Source organism: Arachis ipaensis, chromosome B3 (genome assembly GCF_059453495.1).
Source record: "Arachis ipaensis isolate K30076 ecotype BB chromosome B3, ASM5945349v1, whole genome shotgun sequence".
Classification (NCBI taxonomy): Eukaryota; Viridiplantae; Streptophyta; class Magnoliopsida; order Fabales; family Fabaceae; genus Arachis; species Arachis ipaensis.
This window is the reverse complement of record NC_142438.1, coordinates 72644818-72667011: the sequence shown is the minus strand read 5'-3', so window position 1 is coordinate 72667011 and position 22194 is coordinate 72644818. Positions and strand designations below refer to the sequence as shown.

General features: G+C 38.4%; 1 protein-coding gene and 1 non-coding gene across 2 annotated transcripts; both read left to right on the top strand.

Moving 5' to 3' along the window:
- Positions 1 to 2283: 2283 nt before the first annotated feature.
- Positions 2284 to 2391, top strand: LOC148571109 (small nucleolar RNA R71). The gene has a single exon (XR_015907975.1). It is a non-coding gene; the product is annotated as a small nucleolar RNA R71 (small nucleolar RNA).
- Positions 2392 to 6502: 4111 nt separating this feature from the next.
- LOC107633164 (pyruvate kinase 1, cytosolic-like) lies at positions 6503 to 8240 on the top strand. Its single transcript, XM_088507210.1, has 6 exons — positions 6503 to 6523; positions 6613 to 6693; positions 6972 to 7061; positions 7358 to 7502; positions 7684 to 7771; positions 8144 to 8240. Exons 1-6 carry the CDS (start codon positions 6503 to 6505, stop codon positions 8238 to 8240), a joined length of 522 nt encoding a protein of 173 aa, XP_088363336.1.
- Positions 8241 to 22194: the final 13954 nt, after the last annotated feature.

Sequence of the window (22194 nt, the reverse complement as noted above, 5' to 3'; positions counted from 1 at the left end):
GAATGGTGAAGAGAATGGTGGGATTTGATAGGTGAGGGGTTTTTGGGGAAGAGGTATTGAGGTGATTAGTGAATGGGTGAAGAAGAGAGAGAGTGGTGGGATAGGTGGAGATCCTGTGGGGTCCATAGATCCTGAGGTGTCAAGGATATCTCATCCCTGCACCAAGTGGCGTACAAAATGCCCCTTTTTGCCAATCTTGGCGTTAAACGCCAGGCTACTGCCCATTTCTGGTGTTTAATGCCAGCTTCTTGCCCATTCCTGGCGTTAAACGCCAGTCTGGTGCCCTTTTCTGGCGTTAAATGCCCAGAATGGTGCCAGACTGGGTGTTTAACGCCCATTCTGCTACCTTTACTGGCGTTTAAACGCCAGTAACTGTCTCCTCCAGGGTGTTTTATTTTTCATTCTGTTTTTCACTTTGTTTTTGCTTTTTCAATTGTTTTTGTGACTTCACATGATCATCAACCTACAGAAAACATAAAATAACAATAGAAAATAGAAAATTATCATAGAATAGTAACGATTGGGTTGCCTCCCAACAAGCACTTCTTTAATGTCAATAGCTTGACAGTGGGCTCTCATGGAGCCTCACAGATGTTCAGAGCAATGTTAGAACCTCCCAACACCAAACTTAGAGTTTGAATGTGGGGGTTCAACACCAAACTTAAAGTTTGGTTGTGGCCTCCCAACACCAAACTTAGAGTTTGACTGTGGGGGCTCTGTTTGACTCTGTATTGAGAGAAGCTCTTCATGCTTCCTCTCCATGGTGACAGAGGGATATCCTTGAGCTTTAAACACAAGGGAGTCTCCATTCACTTGAATGATCAATTCTCCTCTGTCAACATCAATCACAGCCTTTGCTGTGGCTAGGAAGGGTCTGCCAAGGATGATGGATTCATCCATACACTTCCCAGTTTCTAAGATTATGAAATCAGCAGGGATGCAATGGTCTTCAACCTTTACCAAGACATCCTCTACAAGTCCATAAGCCTGTTTCTTTGAATTGTCTGCCATCTCCAGTGAGATTCTTGTAGCTTGTACCTTAATGATCCCTAGCTTCTCCATTACAGAGAGAGGCATAAGGTTTATGCTTGACCCTAGATCACACAGAGCCTTCTCAAAGGTCATAGTGCCTATGGTACAAGGGATTGAGAACTTTCCAGGGTCCTGTCTCTTTTGAGGTAATCTCTGCCTAGTCAAGTCATCCAGTTCTTTGATGAGCAATGGAGGTTCATCCTCCCAAGTCTCATTACCAAAGAACTTGGCATTCAGCTTCATGATTGCTCCAAGGTACTTAGCAACTTACTCTTCAGTAACATCTTCATCCTCTTCAGAGGAAGAATACTCATCAGAGCTCATGAATGGCAAAAGTAAATTTAATGGAATCTCTATGGTCTCAGTGTGAGCCTCAGACTCCCATGGTTCCTCTTTAGGGAACCCCATGGAGGTCAGTGAGTGTCCATTTAGGTCTTCCTCAGTGGGAATTACTACCTCTTCCTCCTCTCCATGTTCAGCCATGTGAGATGTGGTTATGGCCTTGCACTCTCTCTTTGGATTTTCTTCTATGTTGCTTGGGAGAGTACTAGGAGGGAGTTCAGTAATTTTCTTACTCAGCTGACCCAATTGTGCCTCCAAATTTCTAATGGAGGACCTTGTTTCAGTTATGAAACTTTGAGTGGTTTTGATTAGATCAGAGACAATGTTTGTTAAGTCAGAGGGGTTTTGCTTAGAATTCTCTGTCTGTTGCTTAGAAGATGATGGAAAAGGCTTGCTATTGCTAAACCTGTTTCTTCCACCATTATTGTTGTTGAAACCTTGTTGAGGTCTTTGTTGATCCTTCCATGAGAGATTTGGATGATTTCTCCATGAGGGATTATAGGTGTTTCCATAGTGTTCTCCCATGTAATTCACCTCTTCCATTGCAGGGTTATCAGGATCATAAGCTTCTTCTTCAGAAGATGCTTCCTTAGTACTGCCTGTTGCTCCTTGCATTCCAGACAGACTTTGAGAGATTATATTGACTTGTTGAGTCAATATCTTGTTCTGAGCTAATATGGCATTCAGAGTATCAATCTCAAGAACTCCTTTCTTCTGAGTTGTCCCATTATTCACAGGATTCCTTTCAGAGGTGTACATGAATTGGTTATTTGCAACCATTTCAATGAGTTCTTGAGCTTCTGCAGGCGTCTTCTTCAGATGAAGAGATCCTCCTGCAGAGCTATCCAATGACATCTTGGATAGTTCAGACAGACCATCATAGAAAATACCTATGATGCTCCATTCTGAAAGCATGTCAGAAGGGCATCTTCTGATCAGTTGCTTGTATCTTTCCCAAGCTTCATAGAGGGACTCACCATCCTTCTGTCTAAAGGTTTGGACTTCCACTCTAAGCTTACTCAATTTTTGAGGTGGAAAGAACTTTGCCAAGAAGGCATTGACTAGCTTTTCCCAAGAGTTCAGGCTTTTCTTAGGTTGTGAATCTAACCATGTTCTAGCTCTGTCTCTTACAACAAAAGGAAAGAGCATAAGTCTGTAGACTTCAGGGTCAACCACATTGGTCTTGACAGTGTCACAAATTTGCAAGAACTCAGCTAAGAACTGATGAGGATCTTCCAATGGAAGTCCATGAAACTTGCAATTCTGTTGCATTAGAGAAACTAATTGAGGCTTAAGCTCAAAGTTGTTTGCTCCAATGGCAGGAATTGAGATGCTTCTCCCATAGAAAAATCAGGAGTAGGTGCAGTAAAGTCACCAAGCACCTTCCTTGTATTGTTGGCATTGTTGTTGTTTTCGGCTGCCATGGTTTCTTCTTCTTTGAAGAGCTCTGTTAGGCCCTCTAGAGAGAGAGTTGTACTTTAGCTTCTCTTATCTTTCTCTTCACGGTCCTTTCAGGTTCAGGATCAGCTTGAACAAGTATGCCTTTATCTTTGTTCCTGCTCATATGAAAGAGAACAAGAAAGTAGGGAATCCTCTATGTCACAGTATAGAGATTCCTTGAGGTGTCAGAGGAAAAGAAGAATAGAAGGAGGAGGTGGAGAAGAGGGAATTCAAACTTATCAAGAGGGACAGAGTTCGAATTGCACCTTGATGAGGAGTCTTAGTCCTTTAAATAGAAGGATGTGAGAAGAGGGGAAGAATTTTCGAAAATAAAGTAAAAGATTTTGAAATAATTAAAAGAAATTTTGAAAAATTAATTGATGATTTTCGAAAACTAAAATTGGGAAAGAAATTAAGTGATTTTTGAAAAAGATTTTGAAATTAGAAGTCAAAAAGATATGATTGAGAGTTAATTTTGAAAAAGATGTGATTGAGAAGATATGATTGAGAAGATATGATTGAAAATTAAAAAGAGAAAGTTTTAAAATTAAAGTTGATTACTTGACTAACAAGAAATTAGAAGGTATGATTCTAGAATTAAAACTTTTGATTCTTTCTTAATAGGCAAGTAACAACTAGAAAATCTTGAATTGAAGCAAGGATTTTTGAAAATAGTAAAAATAAATATAAAATGGAAAGAAATTGATTTTGAAAGAGATATATGATTTGAAAAAGATTTGATTTTGAAAAATTATGAAAACTTGAAAAAAATGTGAATTAAAAACAAAATCTTCCCTCTAGTGTCGTCCTGGTGTTAAACACCCAGAATGCGTTTAACGCCCAAATCTCTACCTTTTTGGGCGTTAAACGCCCAGCCAGGTACCCTGGCTGGCGTTTAAACGCCAGTTTTCCTTCTTCACTGGGCGTTTTGAACGCCCAGCTTTTTCTATTTGATTCCTCTGCTGAATGTTTTGAATCTTCAATTCTCTATATTATTGACTTGAAAAGACATAGTTTTAAAAAATATTTTTGAATTTTTGATGATGGGAATCAATAAAAATGCAACTAAGATCAAATAAACAATGCATGTAAGACACCAAACTTAAAAATTTTCATATAAGAGACACTAACAAATTGAGAATGCATATGAGAAACAATAAAACACACAAAACAAGAGAATTTAAAGATCAGAGCACTGAAATCATCAAGAACAACTTGAAGATCAATGAAGAACAATATGTATAAATTCAAAAAATGCAAGAAAAAAGTCATGCAATTGACACCAAACTTAAAAATTGATACTAGACTCAAACAAGAAACATAAAATATTTTTAATTTTTATGGTTTTAAACATTTTTTTGTATTTTTTTCAAAAACTATATAGAAAAGAAAATAAAGAGGATCAAAACTTTTAATAAGAATTCCAGGAATTATGCAATGTTAGTCTAAAGCTTCAGTCTAAAAAGGATTAGACATGTTTGGCCAAGCTTCAGCAGGACATTACATTCAATAGCTAAATTGATGAGAATCAATCAGCTTTTGTGATGGTGGGAACATCACCTTGAAACTCCAGAATTCATTCTTAAAAATTTTGAAGAAAAGATACCTAATCTAAGCAACAAGATGAACCGTCAGTTGTCCAAACTCGAACAATCCCCGGCAACGGCGCCAAAAACTTGGTGCACGAAATTGTGATCATCAACAATGGCGCCAAAGGACTTGGAGCTCTCAAACATGAATCACACTTTGTCACAATTCCGCACAACTAACCAGCAAGTGCAGTGGGTCGTCCAAGTAATAAACCTTACGTGAGTAAGGGTCGATCCCATGGAGATTGTCAGTTTGAAGAAAGCTATGGTCATCTTGTAAATCTCAGTCAGGTGGATTCAAATGGTTATGGAGTTTAAGGTGATGAAAATAAACATAAAATAAAGATAGAGATACTTATGTAATTCATTGGTGGATTTTAGATAAGCGTATGAAGATGCTTTGTTCCCCTTGAACCTCTGCTTTCCTATTGCCTTCTTCCAATCATTCACTCCTTTCCATGGCAAGCTTTATGTTGGGCATCACCGTTGTCAATGGCTACATCCCGTCCTCTCAGTGAAAATGGTCCTGATGCTCTGTCACAACATCGGCTAATCAGCTATCGGTTCTCGATCATGTCGGAATTGGATCTATTGATCCTTTTGCGTCTGCCACATGCCCCACAATCGCGAGTTTGAAGCTCGTCACAGTCATCCCTTCCCAGATCCTACTCAGAATACCACAGACAAGGTTTAGACGTTCCGGATCTCAAGAATGGCCGCCAATAATTCTAGCGTATACCACGAAGGTTTCAATCTTAGATTAGAAACCCAAGAGATACGCATTCAAGCCATTGCTAGTAGAACAGAGGTGGTTGTCAGGCACATGTTCATAGGTGAGAATGATGATGAGTGTCACGGATCATCACATTCATCAAGTTGAAGAACGAATGAATATCTTGGAGAAGAAATAGACTTGAGTTGAATAGAAAAACAATAGTACTTGTATTAATTCATGAAGAACAGCAGAGCTCTACACCTTAATCTATGGTGTGTAGAAACTCCACCATTGAAAATACATAAGAACAAGGTCTAGGCATGGCCGTGAGGCCAGCCCCCAAACGTGTCTAAGATAGCATAAGACTTATCAAAGATGAAAATACAATAGCAAAAGGTCCTATTTATAGAGAACTAGTAGCCTAGGATTTACAGAAATCAGTAATTAATGCAGAAATCTTCTTCCAGGCCCACTTGGTGTGTGCTTGGGCTGAGCATTGAAGCTTCCATGTGTAGAGACTTTTCTTGGAGTTAAACGCCAGCTTTTGTGCCAGTTTGGGCGTTTAACTCCAGCTTTTGTGCCAGTTTTGGAGTTAAACGCCAGAATTCTTGAGCTGACTTAGAACGCCTGTTTGGGCCATCAAATCTCGAGCAAAGTATGGACTATTATATATTTCTGGAAAGCCCAGGATGTCTACTTTCTAACGCAATTAAGAGCACGCCAATTGGGCTTCTGTAGCTCCAGAAAATCCACTTTGAGTGCAGGAAGGTCAGAATCCAACAACATCTGCAGTCCTTTTTCAGCCTCTGAATTAGATTTTTACTCAGGTCCCTCAATTTCAGCCAGAAAATACCTGAAATTACTGAAAAACACACAAACTTATAGTAAAGTCTAGAAAAGTGAATTTTAAATAAAAACTAATAAAAATATAATAAAAACTAATTAAAATATACTAAAAACATACTAAAAACAATGGCAAAAAGCGTATAAATTATCCGCTCATCACTATTCTTGATGCATGATTTTCGTTATGATTTTTTACTACTTCTATTTTTTTCCTGTTTTTTACTTGATTTTTGGTTCTTGATTTTTCCCTGCATCTATTTTTCATTGCTCGTTTCTGTTCTTGATTTTTGTTCTTGTATTTTGTCTGCATCTATTTTTCACTGCTAGTTTCTGTTCTGTTCTTGATTCTTGATTTTTGTTGATTTTGAATTTGTTCTCTAACTTTTGTGGTTGCAGTTTTTTAATTATTTGATTTTAATTTGTTGTTTGGTGTTCTCATGTCAATTTTGGTTTAGTGCTCTCTGTTCTTATTTTATTTTATTTTATTTTTGTACAATAGAGGTAATTTCTGCATTTGAGTCGCCTTTTTGAATGATTCATGTATCATTGCACACATCATGTTTGTCTCTGACTCCTGGCCTAAAAATATTTTTTCTTAGAGTTTAGGGGCTGTTTTATTTAATTTTTTTAATCATTTGTTTATTTCAGGTTATTAGCATCTGGGGAGTCAAAAACAAAATTGATTTTCTGTCACTTTCATATACTCGTCATGCCGAAGATGTTCGCCAGGTTATTTCGAGTCTAATGCCCTTTCCTTCAGTTCAGTGATTTCAAATTCATAATTGATAATCTTTCTATTCCTCAGCTTTGCTATTAACATACTTTTTTATGTTGTAATTCAGGCCCGTGAATTCCTTTCCAAATTGGGTGATCTCTGCCAGACCCAAATTTTTGCTAAGATTGAAATGTTGAGGTGATTTTGATGTCTTCATAGTGTTAACTTTTGTCTTTTAAGATATACTCTTATTGACTATGCTGATTCAATCTTATGTCTGTGTTGAAATTAGGGCCTGACCCATTTTGATGAGATTCTACGAGAACCTGATGGTATTATCCTATCTCGTGGTAATTTGGGCATTGATCTTCCACCAGAGAAGGTTAGTTTTGCCTTTAAAATTCATTTTGTTGTTTGAATGACTCATGTTTTGGGTGTAAATAGCTATGTTTGTGGTCATGTGGATAATGCATTTGATAGTTGAATAAATTAAAACAAATGGATGCTTCCATATGTTTAAAAAGGGTTTAAAATAGTGCATCTAATGTTACAAATTTTCTTTGAACTGAACCACATTTATGATTGTTGCCTCTGCCATGCTTCTTATTGTAAATGTATAATTATATTTGCTTTGTGAATGGAAAGTCAATATTAATTAATTTTGATTTGCTTTTGTAGGTGTTCTTATTTCGAAAATCTGCCCTATACAAGTGTAATATGGCTGGAAAACCTGTTGTACTTACACGTGTTGTGGATAGTATGACTGACAACTTAAGACCCACTCGTGCTGAAGCTACTGATGTTGCCAATGCTGTTTTGGATGGTAAGTTACCAGCTGTATGATGCCACATGTAATGATTAAGCCATTTTTTTTGAATTTACTGATTCCATTTTTTGTGCGCTTGAAGCTGTAACTGTATTCTTCTGAATTATTTTTGGTTTCTATCTTCAGTTATAACTACTTATTGGGTTCATGTTTGTTGAATTTTTAAACAAACATACAGGCAGTGATGCAATACTTCTGGGTGTTGAGACCTTGCGTGGGTTGTACCCTATTGAGACTATTTCCACTTTTGGCAGAATTTGTTCAGAGGTAATTTCATTTCATATCTCAGTGGAATAATCAATAATACACTATGGTATGACTGACCTGAGTTCATGCAAGTAGATTTCCATGATATTAACAAGCAAAATGAGAACAATTAGAAGATTAGTTTAGTCGTTTAGATTCATCTTCAACCTTAGCACATTATAATATTAACAGAAGTCAGAACATAGATTCATTTTTATTATTTTCTCTTACTGTCTTATGGTGATTTATCTTGTATAGCATTAGATCTACACTACTTTTACCAATTGCTTGATTGAAATCCTCTGAATCATATGAAATGTTCTCCCATTTTAATTGTCACTAAAAGTGTTACTGTTGGCTGATATTTCTGCCTTTTATTTCATGTCCTTATCGGCTGAGAAGGTTTTCAATCAAGACCTCTATTGGCAGTGTTACAGAAAGATAAGTTCAATCCCAGATTCTATGTTGCTGCTGCTACTAATAATATGAGTATTCAAAAGGCTCAGTTGCTGGAGAATTTCTTGGCAGATCAGGTGAATTTTTTTTACTCCAGAACCTCCGTTTATTTTATTTTATTTTTTGTGAACTTTGTTTCAGTTTTGCCATGTGTGTTTTCTGAGTTTTGGTTAACTTTTTCTTTCTTTGATGGGCGAGGGTTTTGGAATTGTTCAATGTATATTGAGTGTTTAGTCAAATTGAATTGCTGATATATGCAAAAAGTGTGCTATCCTGCAATACCAGATGGCCATGAGATTAGGAAAACCAAGTTAAAGACCATGATTGAAGTATCTCGAGGCAGCAAATAAGGTTTTGTTAGACTTCTAGTGGAGTGAAGGGGACTTGCCATTTTTTGACACATTTGGAAAAGGCGCATTGTTGAAAGTGGAAGAAGCTTTTGTTAATTCAAGTTTGACTTGTGCATATCAGAATGGGGATTCAGTGCTCCAGATTCTTTCCATGTTGTATGAATTCACAAGTTAAGGCATCTGTTCCTGAAACTCCAGATGCCGGTGGGTAAAATCATACCATAACCATAGTGGATTGTGTTGTTCTGGTTGTGTGACAAGAAGTTCTGATTTATGATGGATGTTTATTTGAGTTTTGGTCCAGAAAATGAGGACACAAGTGAGGTCAGTAACTGGCCTATGTTCTGTGAATTTTCTCTAGAGTAACTGACGAAGAATGCTTGAAGATATTAAAGAATTACTGGAAGGCTATACACCGAATGATGGATATTGAAGTATTAGATAGCATTGTATTTTTTGCACAAGTTGAAAAGCTTGTTGAGAAATTAGAGTTTTGAACCCGAGATTTATTTTGTATTTGAGTATTAATGTATAAAACAATTATAACAATAATTATATATGTCAGCAGTTACTATTTGATTTGTCTTGTAATAAAAATTACATACTGGTTTGGTAATAAAAAAGGATTGAAAATTTATATTGTGTAGTGATAAAGGAAAAGTCAAAAAAAGGATTTTTTATTTTGATAAGGCTATCGCCACGCTTTTAAAGCGTGGCCGTATCTCTACCTATTGCCACGCTTTAAAAGCGTGGCCATATCTCCCACTTATAGCCACGCTTTAAAAAGTGGCAATTCTCCATTAGATCGGAAAAGACACTCGTCATACACTGCTGAAAAGTAGCAGGTGCATTACATAGTCCAAATGGTATCCTTTTGTAGGAAAAGGTGCCAAAAGGGCAAGTGAATGTGGTCTTTTCCTGATCTTCAGGAGCAATGTGAATCTGGAAGTAACCAGTGAATCCATGATAATCTATTATTTTATGATTTATATTGTGTTTAATTGTGTGGTTTTATCAAATTTTTACCCACTTATTCATATGATTAGCATGTATTTACAATTCCTTCCCAAAAGTGTTTATGATTGAAAACTTGCTTCCTAGAGATTTTTAATTATGTATTCTAATTCTCCTTTATGCCATTCGATGCCGTGATCCGTGTGTTAAGTGTTTTAGGCTTCATAGGGCATGAATGACTTGGAAATTGGAGAGGAGGCTTGCAAAAATGGAAGGAACACAAGTTACTAAGGAGATGACCAGCGAGCAATGACGCGAGTGCATGGACCACGCGAACGCGCGAAATGAAGAAATCGCAGCAACGCGAACGCATGCCTGACGCAAACGCGTGGATTAAAGTCTGCACGAATGACGCGGTCGCATGGACGACGCGAACGCGTGACAAGGAAAATCGCTGAACGACGCAAATGCGTGGATGACGCGTATGCGTGACCTGCGCGATCTGCAAAAATAACAGAATATGCTAGGGGCAATTTTGGGCCGCATTTTAACCTAGTTTTTGGCCCCGAAACACAGACTAAGGCTAGGGAACGTACAGAAACTCAAAGAGGCATCCACACACACTGAGATTCATCACATTAGGATTACTTTAGTTTTAGATCTGAATCTAGATTAGTGTTACATTCATAGTTTATGCTTTTGCTTTGGATTGTGGATGTTGAAGAGCCATTACCTCCGTGAAGATACTACTTTAGTTTGTTTCCTTATTCTTTACTCTTTTCAGTTGATTATTGACTCTATTCAAATAAGTATGTTACGTTTTGAGTTTATTAATATATAGAATTATTTTTATTTTTTAATTAATTTTAATTCTCTATTTAATTTTATTTAATTATGTCTTCTTATATTTTTATGATTGTTAATTTCATGTCAATGGAGTAGATCCTCCACTTGACATGGGGTTGATTAAGAGGAGACACTTGAGTTGGAATGCTCAAGTGCCTGGTTAAATTGGACATTGTTGGCCAATTCTGTATCTGCTAACGCTGGACCTTCCCAAGAGAGAGGACTAGGATTTGCGGGTAAGAGTTGGTTTGATCACTTTACTTTCCTTTATTCAGTAAGGGTTAACCAAGTGAGAACAACAACCTCTTTACACTACATTTGAGAAGATTCCAACAAGGATAGAACTTTCACTTAATTATTACCCCAGTCAAGACCTTTTATTTGGAATATCAATAATTATTCTTAGTTTATTTTTATTGCTTTAATTCTCAATTAATTTAGTTATTTATTATCAAACTCAAACTTTCTGGGAATTTTCTGATTAATAAATTGGCACTCTTTCCTGCAACTCGTTGGGAGAAGACCTGGGACTCATACTCCCAGTATTTTTATTTCTAAAACTTGTGACAACTCTTTTTAAATTGGTAAGGCAGATCTTAGCTGGTTAAGAGCTATACGTGCAACGCTATTCTCTTATTTGAAATCTCTTAATTGGTTGACTTCTGCCACGCACCAATTTTTGGCGCCGTTGTCGGGGAGTTGCAATAGTGTGCTAAACTATTAATTAGTGTACATATTTTATTTTATTTGCATATTTTATTTTTATTTTGATACCATGAGCTGTATGTTTTTCTCATTGAATGACGCGTTCACTGCCTGATCCGAGCTTAGCCACTTTTGATCCTGAAATTGAAAGAACTCTTTCACGTATTAGGCGAGCTCGACGTCGGTTAGCCTCTGAGGGTGGTGAAGTGATTATTATCGATTCACCAGTCTCATCTGAGGGCGAATCTGAACCGCCATATGAGAGCGAAACAAGCTCCTTTACTATTGATTCAGTTCACTCACGTGCAGGTGACATGGCAGCACCTAGGAGAATTACCCTCTAGGAGGCAGGAGCCCCAAATTTCACACTGCAGCCGTATTAAGTGCATCACCCAACTTTGGCTACAAATTTTAAACTAAAGACTGCACTAATCAACTTGATGCCCATGTTTCATGGCTTACCTGCTCAAGAGCCTATTAAGCACCTTAGGGATTTCCAGACAGCCTGTTCTACTGTTAGGCGTCATGATACAGATGAGACTTCTATTTTGTTAACCACCTTCCCATTTTCTCTTGAGGGAAAGGCAAGGGAATGGTACTACACCCAACTTGAAGCGACTGTTACTAACTGGGATATGCTTAGAAGAGAATTTTTGGAGAAATACTTTCCAGCTGAAGTTACTGATAGACTGAGGAAGGAGATTTCAATGATTGTTCAAGGTGAATCCGAGACTCTCTACAATATTGGGAGCGCTTCAACAATCTCCTGGACGCATGTCCCCATCACATGATTGGTAAACTAGTATTGATCAGCTACTTTACTCAAGGCATGAAACCCCAAGATAAGATTACACTGGAAGGTGCTAGTAATGGTTCTTTGAAAAAGTACAAAACCGCAGATAAAGCATGGCAGCTGATCAACGACTTAGTTGAGTCCACTAGGAATCACAGACAGAGGTGCCACCATCCCAAGGCTGTTACCGAAGTTTCTTCTAGCATTGAAACTACTGCTCTCACACAGAGTATATGTGAAATGACCAACTTACTGAAACAAATGCAGTTGAATCAACAACAAACACAACAAGCTCAGCCTCTCCCATCACAGCAAAGCCAACAGTTGGTCCCACAAAGAGTATGCGGAATCTGTGCTGATTATAGTCATTATACTGATGAATGTCCGCAGCTTCAACAGGAAGACAACATTGTGGCAGCCACTCACAACTTTTATGACTGCCCAAATCAAGGATACAATCAACAAGGCGGCAACTACAACCAAGGTGGCAACTATAGCCATGGATGGCAGGATAACTCCAATCAAGGCTAGAAAGATAATTCTAACCATGGTTGGAGGGATAACTATAACAGAGGAGGCAGAGACAATAATGGAAACCAGAGGTGGAATAACAATAACAACAATAGACAGCAGAATCAGAACCAACCTTACAGAGCAACTCACCTAAGACAATCACAAGGAACCCAGCACAACCAACAACAAGTTCCTCAGGTCACTTATTCTAATTCCTCATCAAATGACGAGATGTTCCGTTCTCTTGTGCAAGGACAACAGGACATGCAGGCGTAGCTGAACTCTAGTCTGAATGGCTTGACTGCCACTTTACAAGCTCTCGTCTCCCGGATGGATTCATCACTTAATTCCACACATCAACCTTCAAGCTCCAGTAGAATTCCTTCTCAACCACTTTCTAATCCCAAAGGTGGCATCAATGCCATCACTTTGAGGTCCGGAACCACATTACAGGAGAGGAACCATGAGGAGCCAAGCCCACCAGAACACGTGCCAGCAGAGGATATGGTGGAAGTAGAAGATGTTGAAGAGAAAGAGGACGTACAAGACATAGTTGAAGAAGAGGAAGCTCAACCACAGAATCAAGCACCAAGAGATGCAGAAGTTGCAATTCACGCCCATCCTATCCCCTTTCCACAACTTGCAAGGAAGCCTAGAAAGCAGATGGAACTTGATCACAAAATGTTAGAAATATTCAAAAAGGTCGAGGTAACTGTTCCCCTTTTTGATGTTATTCAACAGGTACCCAAATACGCAAAGTTTCTGAAGGATTTGTGCATACATAAAGATAAGATTAATGAATTAGAGATTATTCCTTTAGGTAGTTCTATATCTACTTTAATGGGAGGTATACCTGAGAAATGTAGTGATCCAGGTCCATGTATGGTTAACTGTACCATTGGAGGTGTGATATTTTCTGACTGTATGTGTGATTTAGGAGCATGTGTTAGTATAATGCCTTTGTCTATATATGATACTTTGAGGCTCCCCCCTTAAAAAGGTCGGCAGCTCGTTTTGTGTTAGCAGATAAAAACATTATTACAATAGTTAGAATTGCTGAAGATGTATTAGTGAGCATTAAGGGGCTCACATTTCCCATTGATTTCTACATCCTAGAAATGCCCCCTAATGACTCAGGAATACCGTCATCAATCATGCTTGGAAGACCATTCCTGAAGACTTCAAAGTTCAAGCTAGATGCATTCTTAGGAACTTACTCCATTGAGATAGATGTCAGAACAGTGAGTTTCAGTTTAAATAAAGCTATGAAGCACCCTCCAGAAGATCATTCTATCTTCCAGTGTGACATTATTGATGAAAATGTAGCTGAAGTTCACCAGGAAGAGATGGAAGAGAAGCACATGGAGCAAGGTCCAAGTGTGGAGACACTTTCTGAAAATAATGAAGACCCTTTACCATTATCATTAGCCCCGGATGATCCAGAGCCTAGCTATGAGCAGAAATTAGAGTTAAAGCCCCTCCCTCCACACCTCAATTATGCTTACCTTGAGGACAATTAGAAGTTTCCAGTTATCATTGCACAGGAACTCACTTCTCAACAAGAAGAGCAACTACTCAGTGTGCTAAGAAAACATAAGAAGGCAATCGGATGGAGCTTGGCGGATATAGTAGGCATCGGTCCCCAAATTTGTGAGCATAGAATATTCTTAGAAGAGGGAGCAAAGCCTATCTGTCAACCTCAAAGAAGATTGAATCCCACCATCTTAGAAGTTATCAAGAAGGAAGTGACTAGGCTACCTGAAGCAGATATCATCTACCCCATCTCAGACAGTGAATAGGTCAGCCCAGTACAAGTAGTGCCCAAAAAGTCTGGAGTCACAACAGTAAGAAATGAGCATGGAGAGCTCCTGACAACTAGAGTGCAGAATTCATGGAGAGTTTGTATTGACTATAGGCGTCTCAACCAAGCCACTCACAAGGATCATTACCCCTTGCCATTCATTGATCAAATGCTTGATCGCCTGTCAGGTAAATCTCATTATTGTTTTTTAGATGGCTATACAGGATACCTTCAAATTCGTATAGCTCCTGAAGATCAGGAGAAGACCACTTTTACATGTCCCTTTGGAACGTATGCTTATAAAAGAATGCCTTTTGGCTTGTGTAATGCATCTGCTACTTTCCAAAGATGCACGATGAGTGTCTTTTCAGATCTTATTGAGAACTGTATGGAGGTTTTTATGATGATTTTAGCGTATATGGTAACTCATTTAGACTTTCTTGGATAGTTTATCTAGAGTGGTAGATAGATGTGTTAGTACAAACCTTGTATTAAATTTTGAAAAATTTCACTTTATGGTAAAACAAGGAATTGTACTAGGACATGTGGTGTCTAATACTAGCATTTCTGTAGATCCAGAAAAGGTGGATGTTATTTCTAGTTTACCTTACCCCTCCTCCGTAGGAGAAGTCCGTTCGTTCCTTAGTCACGTAGGTTTTTACAAGAGATTTATTATGGACTTCAGTAAGGTAGCACTGCCCTTATCCAGATTGCTGCAGAAAGATATTGAGTTCGAGTTCAGTGAGAGTTGTATGCAGGCATTTGATAAGCTGAAGATTGCTCTGACTCAAGCCCCAATTGTGAGAGGACCTGACTGGAGCCAGCCATTTAAAATTATGTGTGATGCTTCCAACCATGCAGTAGAAGCGGCGCTGGCTCAGTGCGAAGGTAAAGATTCTTTTTGTAATCGCTTATGCATCTAAGACTTTAGATGCTGCTCAATCTAATTACACTACTACTGAAAAAAAGCTTCTAGCTATTGTTTTTGCTCTAGATAAATTCCGAGCCTATTTACTTGGTACTAAGGTAGTAGTATACTCAGATCATGCAACTCTAAAATATCTATTAGCTAAAAAGGAGTCCAAACCAAGGCTAATACGTTGGATACTGCTTCTGCAAGAATTTAATTTAGAAATTAAAGATAGTAACCAGAACTTAGTGGCAGACCACCTGAGTCACCTTGAACACATTAAGGATGACTCCACTTCTATAAATGATAATTTCCCATTTGATAGCTTACATGCAGTATCTTAAGTAGTTCGTTGGTATGCACCTGTAGCTAATTATCTAGTTAGCCACACTTTTCCTCTAAATTTTACTAAGCATCAAAAAGACAAGCTGAAAAGTGAGTCAAAATATTTTATATGGGATGATCCATATTTATGGAGGTGTGGTGCTGACCAGGTAATTAGACGGTGTGTGCCTCAATCAGAATTTCAGTCCATTTGAGAGGCCTGCCACTCATTTGAGAGTGGAGGACATTTTGGCCCTCAAAGAACAGCTAGAAAAATTCTAGACTGTGGATTCTAGTGGCCTACTCTTTTTAAGGACGCTGCTGAATTTTGTAAATCTTGTTCTCCATGCCAAAGGTTTGGTAACATATCCAAGAGGGATGAGATGCCTCAACAGATTATGCTTTTCTGTGAAATTTTTTATGTTTGAGGCATTGACTTCATGGGTCCATTTCCAAATTCTAATGGTTACCTATATATACTGTTAGCTGTAGATTATGTTTCTAAATGGGTGGAAGCAATTCCTACCCGTACTGATGATGCTAACATTGTTGTTTATTTTGTTAGAAATCATATTATATGCCGTTTTGGATCCCCACGAGCAATCATGAGCGATCAAGGCACCCATTTTTGTAACAGGAGACTAATAGAATTACTGAAGAAGCATGGGATAATTCACAAAGTAACAACAGCTTATCATCCCCAGACCAATGGACAAGCAGAAGTCTCTAACAGAGAGATAAAACATATTCTGGAAAAGATAGTAAAACCTCACAGGAAGGACTGGAGTGCCAGGCTACAAGATGCACTCTGGGCATATAGAACAGCGTACAAGACACCCATTGGGATGGGCCCCTTCCGCTTGGTATACGAAAAGGCTTGCCACCTCCTAGTAGAGGTGGAACACAAGGCTTTCTGGGCTATGAAGGAGTGCAACATGAATCTTGAGAATGTTGGTGCTGAAAGAAAACTACAATTAGCAGAACTGGAGAATCTTCGCCTAGAAGCATATGACAACTCCAGGAGATACAAAGAAAAGATGAAGGCTGTCCACGACAAGCATATAAAAAGGAGAGAATTCAGACCAGGGGAGTTAGTTCTTCTTTATAACTCCAGACTGAGGCTTATGCCAGGTAAACTGATATCAAGATGGGAAGGCTCCTACAGAGTAGAAAAGGTAGAGCCATACGGAGTTTTCCACCTGCGTCATCCTACTAGCTCCAAATTTCTGAAAGTCAATGGACATCGCCTGACGCTTTATCATGGTGAGAAGATGAAGGATCACAAAGCACTAGAGGTTTTCCTCTTGGAAGACCCACCAATCGTAGCAGAATGAGCCTGAAGAGTGTCCAACTTAAGGACGTAAAAGTAAAGTGCTAGGTGGGAGACAACCCACTATGGTATGATCGTTCTATTTCAGTCTTAGCTTTATTTTTACTTTATTTTATTTTTATGATGTTAATGACTCTTCTATCACCCCTGCATATAGCTGCATATAGTTTGCATTAGCATTCTGCATATCTTATATAAAAAAAAAACAAGCACGCGACGCGGTAGCGTCGCTGACGCGTCCGCGTCACCAGTGCGATTTGAAGAAAAGAGAATGGGACAGAAAGTCACGTGAAAGCGTGGCTGGAGGCGTGCCTTAGGCACAACCATGCCCACGTGACCGCGTTAATTACGCATCCGCGTCGTTTGGAAAATGGCCTCCCACGCGTACGCGTCAACCACGCGAATGCGTGACCCTAAAAATCGACGTAAAAGAGGTATATGACAGAGAGTTATGATGGAGTGAGGCTGGAATGGTGCTGGAAGCACCAGCCTTACCATGTGACCGCGTGCCCCACGCAGCTGCGTCGTCCTCCAAATATGGCCATTCACGCGATCGCGTCACCCAAAAATTTTGGCAAAATGAGTTTGAGACAGAGAGTTGCGCGAACACGTCGCTGCCCTCGCGCCATTTGCACAAATCGAGTCACGCAACCGCGTGACCCACACGTCCGCGTCACTTGACAAAAATCACACACCACGCTACTGCGTGACCCACGCGTCCGCGTCACATGCGGCGCACAAAATATCCAGATCAGCCAAAATATCTTATCTTTTCTTCCCAAAATCCTAATTTTTCTTCCCCCTTCTTCCTTCTCTACTCATTCTCACTTTTTACTTTCTCCTCCCTTATTTTTCACATCCATTATCAAGGTTCTTTTCTTTCTTTCTTTACCTTTTACTTTTCTTTTATTTATGTTTTATTTTTCTTTTCACTTTCATGATCTATATTTTTCCTTTTCTTTTTTTTTCTTTCCTTTTATTGCTTTAGTTGGTGTTTGATATTTCACTAGGTGATTATCATCTTTTATATTTTGCTTGTGAATTATTGTGGAATTATTTGACAATTATATATCACTTTTCATAAGGGTTGCCTGCATGTTCAATTTACTACTTTCCAAGACATATTCAACATGCATGCCAAGTGTGTGTGAAAAAGGATGGCATTGTGCATTATTTATTTATTCTATTTTACTACCTTAATGCCTGTTTTTCACAAAAATCCTTGTATATTTTATTAATTAAAAATAATTGTCAATACAAACGGGTTGTTAGTTTGAATGACTTGGTAATCTAACTTGGACATTGAATGCTTGATCTATGCTACTCATGCCTTTGCCGGCACGCCAACAAACATCTTGCATTTAATTTCCATCACATGCACTTACTATATTACCTTAGATGAACTTTTCACATGTAGTCTAGACCATGTGTTAACGACATCCTTCTTTTCCGTGCATTGATTATCACCCTTAATATTCGCTCCCTTGCTCGAACCCTTATCTTTACATGTACTTACCTCTTTCCTTTTTCAGGATGGCCACCAAGAAAGGTAAAGAAAAAGCTACTCCCAAACCACCAGCAAGGAGAGGAACAAAAAGAGCATTAGTAGAAGAGCCTTCTTCAATAACGGTTAAACCCTCAACAAAAAAAATCAAGAGGATCATCAAGGTCAATGAAAAAGAGAAAGCCTTCCCAATAAAAGACACTGCGCAGTTCACTAACCGCTACTGTAAGCAGATGTTCTCCATCCTAGCAGCAAGGAATTATAACAATGAGCACCTTCTCATCCCCCCAACCCACATAGCTGAATTTGTTGAGCCCCACATTGAGCAAAGACAATGGGAATTCCTACGGAGACAGCCACAGCAGGTTAATCTATCATGAGTAGTAGAGTTCTATTCAAATTTTCACATTCCAACCATACAGTCTGTCTATGTCCGTTAGAAGCAAGTCCCCATAACTCAAGAAGCCATTCAACAAGCTTTAGATCTTCCCCCTGCTCCAGAAGGATTGGACGCATTTCAGGAAGCCTCATTCAAGCCCCAGATATACCAATTTGACTGGGATGCCATTCTCAAAGTCATCGCACAACCTGGCAGCTTATGGATCTACGGATACCATCGATCCCGACCTAAAAGGATATCGGCTTCAGCACTCACCTTGGAGGCTCGAGTATGGGCATAAATCATGTCCCATTACGTCTTTTCGAGCACTCACGAGTCCTCCTTCACTGCAGACATGGCTGTTTTAATCTGGTGTATCCTTACAGACCAGCACCTCAATTTACCAAGACACATTCGGCATGCTATGGGATACGTACAGATAGCGGGCAACTTACCTTTCTCTGCCTTAGTTTTGGATCTCGTCTCAGCAGCCGGAGTCTCCTACAGAGCTGGGGATACCAAAGCCATGATTCCACGAGAGGATCAGTACGTCCCCAACGGGAAGTATATCAGACCTCCAGCAGTAACTATCAACCGGAGCATAGAACCAGCGGAAGATATTCCCTCTTCTTCCACACCACAAGCACCTTCAACAAACCAACTGCTCAACCAGATACTTGGGAGGCTAGACCGGCTTGACCGGGAAAGAAAGCAGAGAGAGCACCGTAACAAGCGCAGATTTACATACCTCAAAGAGCTACTTGTTGGTAACCAACCACCTAGAGAAGACCCAGACACCCCGGACTCCACTTCATATACCAGCACAGGGAGCCATGACGATTCTGATAGTGGAGATGCTACTACCAGCCCCCCTTTGTTCCTGACAGATGGCACCGAGGATGGTGCAAAGCCTTAAGTGTGGGGAGGTCGGTCAGTACCTGACTTTTGGAGGTGAATTCTCTTCCCTAAACACCAATAAAATAGGATATTTAGTTAATTTTTTCTTTTGTCTAGGATAGAATGGATTGTATAGAAATAGGTTATTTACATGCATGTTCTACTTGATGGAAAATAATAAGTTTCTTCTAAGACCCGATTTTTGAAATATTTCACTAATTTAAAATAAATCTTTTTTGTGTTAAACTTGTTAGAAGTTGTAATTGGAACATAGTTTAAAAAGCTAAGAACACACAACCTGTGAGATTTGAGCTTAATTATATGGTTACATTATTTAACCATAAATATTTTATTCTTGTGTGTTTGCCTCTCTATGATTGTAACCTTTATTTTGTTTCATCCTATATATCTAATATTTAATTTATTTATATACATGCATATGATTGAGGCCATTATTTGATTTTAACTCACTTATCCCAAATAAACCTACCCTTTAAATTACCTTTGTTAGCCATTTTGAGCCTTTCTAATCCCATTTGTTCTATATTTTACCACATTACTAGCCTTAAGCAGAAAAATAATTAAATATCCTAATTGAATCTTTGGTTAGCTTAAGATAGAAACTGTGTGTTAATTAAGCATGGGAAAATTGTGGGAACATGGGTTAATAAGGGAATGTGTCATGATAAAATAATAGGAATTTGGGTACCTACTCATGTGAAACTATAAAAATTAAAAATCCATGTGCATTGATAAGTTATGTTTATTTTCCTAGTAATATATATATATATATATATATATATATATATATATATATATATATAAGTAATAATTAAGTACTTAAATAAGGGGACAAAATTATCCCAATATTAAGCTAATAAAAAGATCAATGCATATGTGATACAAGTTAAAAGGAAAAGTTAATACATGAGTATGTAATGCAGAAGTGAAAATTTTGGATAGCTAGGCATGATTCTAGAGTTATACAGAGTATATGTATGCTAGATAAGAGCTTAGCTTAGTCAAAGATTCAATTTATAGCTCACTTGGCCATACATATATCCTCACCCTTACCTTAGCCCCATTACAATCCTAAAAAGACCTCATGATGTTTGCATTGGTACATTAAATATTGTTGATTGGTTAGGTGAAAAACAAAGTTTAGAAAGCATGATTAGGGAAGAGTAGAGTGATTATCCTATACACTTGAGAGATTAGAGTGCATATACACCATCAGTGAGAATTCAGTGCTTAATTCTATGTTTCCTGCTTTCATGAGCTGTATTCTTACAATGTTACCTATTTTTACTATATAAATTAAATTAGTGAGATCCAATTTATGTTTGTCTTGAAGAGCTTGTTTCCTTTTTTTCCAAGTAGACAAGAATCATATAGTTGCATATATATATATATATATAGGTTACATTGCATTTCATGAGTTTTGTATTTCCCTACTCATTTATTTTATCTCCTTCAACTAAGCATGAGGACATGCTAATGTTTAAGTGTGGGGAGGTTGATAAACCATTATTTTATGATTTATATTGTGTTTAATTGTGTGGTTTTATCAAATCTTTACCCACTTATTCATATGATTAGCATATATTTACAATTCCTTCCCAAAAGTGTTTATGATTGAAAACATGCTTCCTAGAGACTTTTAATTATGTATTTTAATTCTCCTTTATCCCATTCGATGCCATGATCCCTGTGTTAAGTGTTTCAGGCTTCATAGGGCATGAATGACTTGGAAATTGGAGAGGAGGCTTGCAAAAATGGAAGGAACACAAGATACTAAGGAGATGACCAGCGAGCAATGACGCGAGCGCATGGACCAAGCGAACGCGCGAAATGAAGAAATCGCAGCGACGCGAATGCGTGCCTGACGCAAACGCGTGGATTGAAGTCTGCACGAATGACGCGGTCGCGTGGACGACGCGAATGCGTGACAAGGAAAATCGCTAAACGACGCGAACGCATGGATGACGCGTACGCGTGACCTGCGCGATCTGCAAAAATAACAGAATACGCTGGGGGCGATTTCGGGCCGCATTTGACCTAGTTTTCGGCCCAGAAACACAGACTAAGGCTAGGGAACATACAGAAACTCAAGGAGGCATCCACACACACTGAGATTCATCACATTAGGATTACTTAAGTTTTAGATCTGAATCTAGATTAGTGTTACATTGATAGTTTATGCTTTTGCTTTGGATTGTGGATGTTGAAGAGCCATTACCTCCATGAAGATACTACTTTAGTTTGTTTCCTTATTCTTTACTCTTTTCAGTTGATTATTGACTCTATTCAAATAAGTATGTTACGTTTTGAGTTTATTAATATATAGAATTATTTTTATTTTTTAATTAATTTTAATTCTCTATTTAATTTTATTTAATTATGTCTTTTTATATTTTTATGATTGTTAATTTCATGTCAATGGAGTAGATCCTCCACTTGACATGGGGTTTGATTAAGAGGAGACACTTGAGTTGGAATGCTCAAGTGCCTGGTTAAATTAGATGTTGTTGGCCAATTCTGTATCTGCTAACGCTGGACCTTCCCAAGGGAGAGGACTAGGATTTGCGGGTAAGAGTTGGTTTGATCACTTTACTTTCCTTTATTCAGTAAGGGTTAACCAAGTGAGAACAACAACCTCTTTACACTACACTTGAGAAGAT

Excerpts from the sequence above, each read along its gene's own strand:
- LOC107633164 (XM_088507210.1), top strand. The coding sequence starts at position 6,503 with ATGTATCATTGCACACATCAT. Across the intron at positions 6,524-6,612 it reads TGTATCATTGCACACATCAT|GTTATTAGCATCTGGGGAGT; the intron begins GTTTGTCTCTGA and ends TGTTTATTTCAG. Across the intron at positions 6,694-6,971 it reads ATGCCGAAGATGTTCGCCAG|GGCCTGACCCATTTTGATGA; the intron begins GTTATTTCGAGT and ends TGTTGAAATTAG.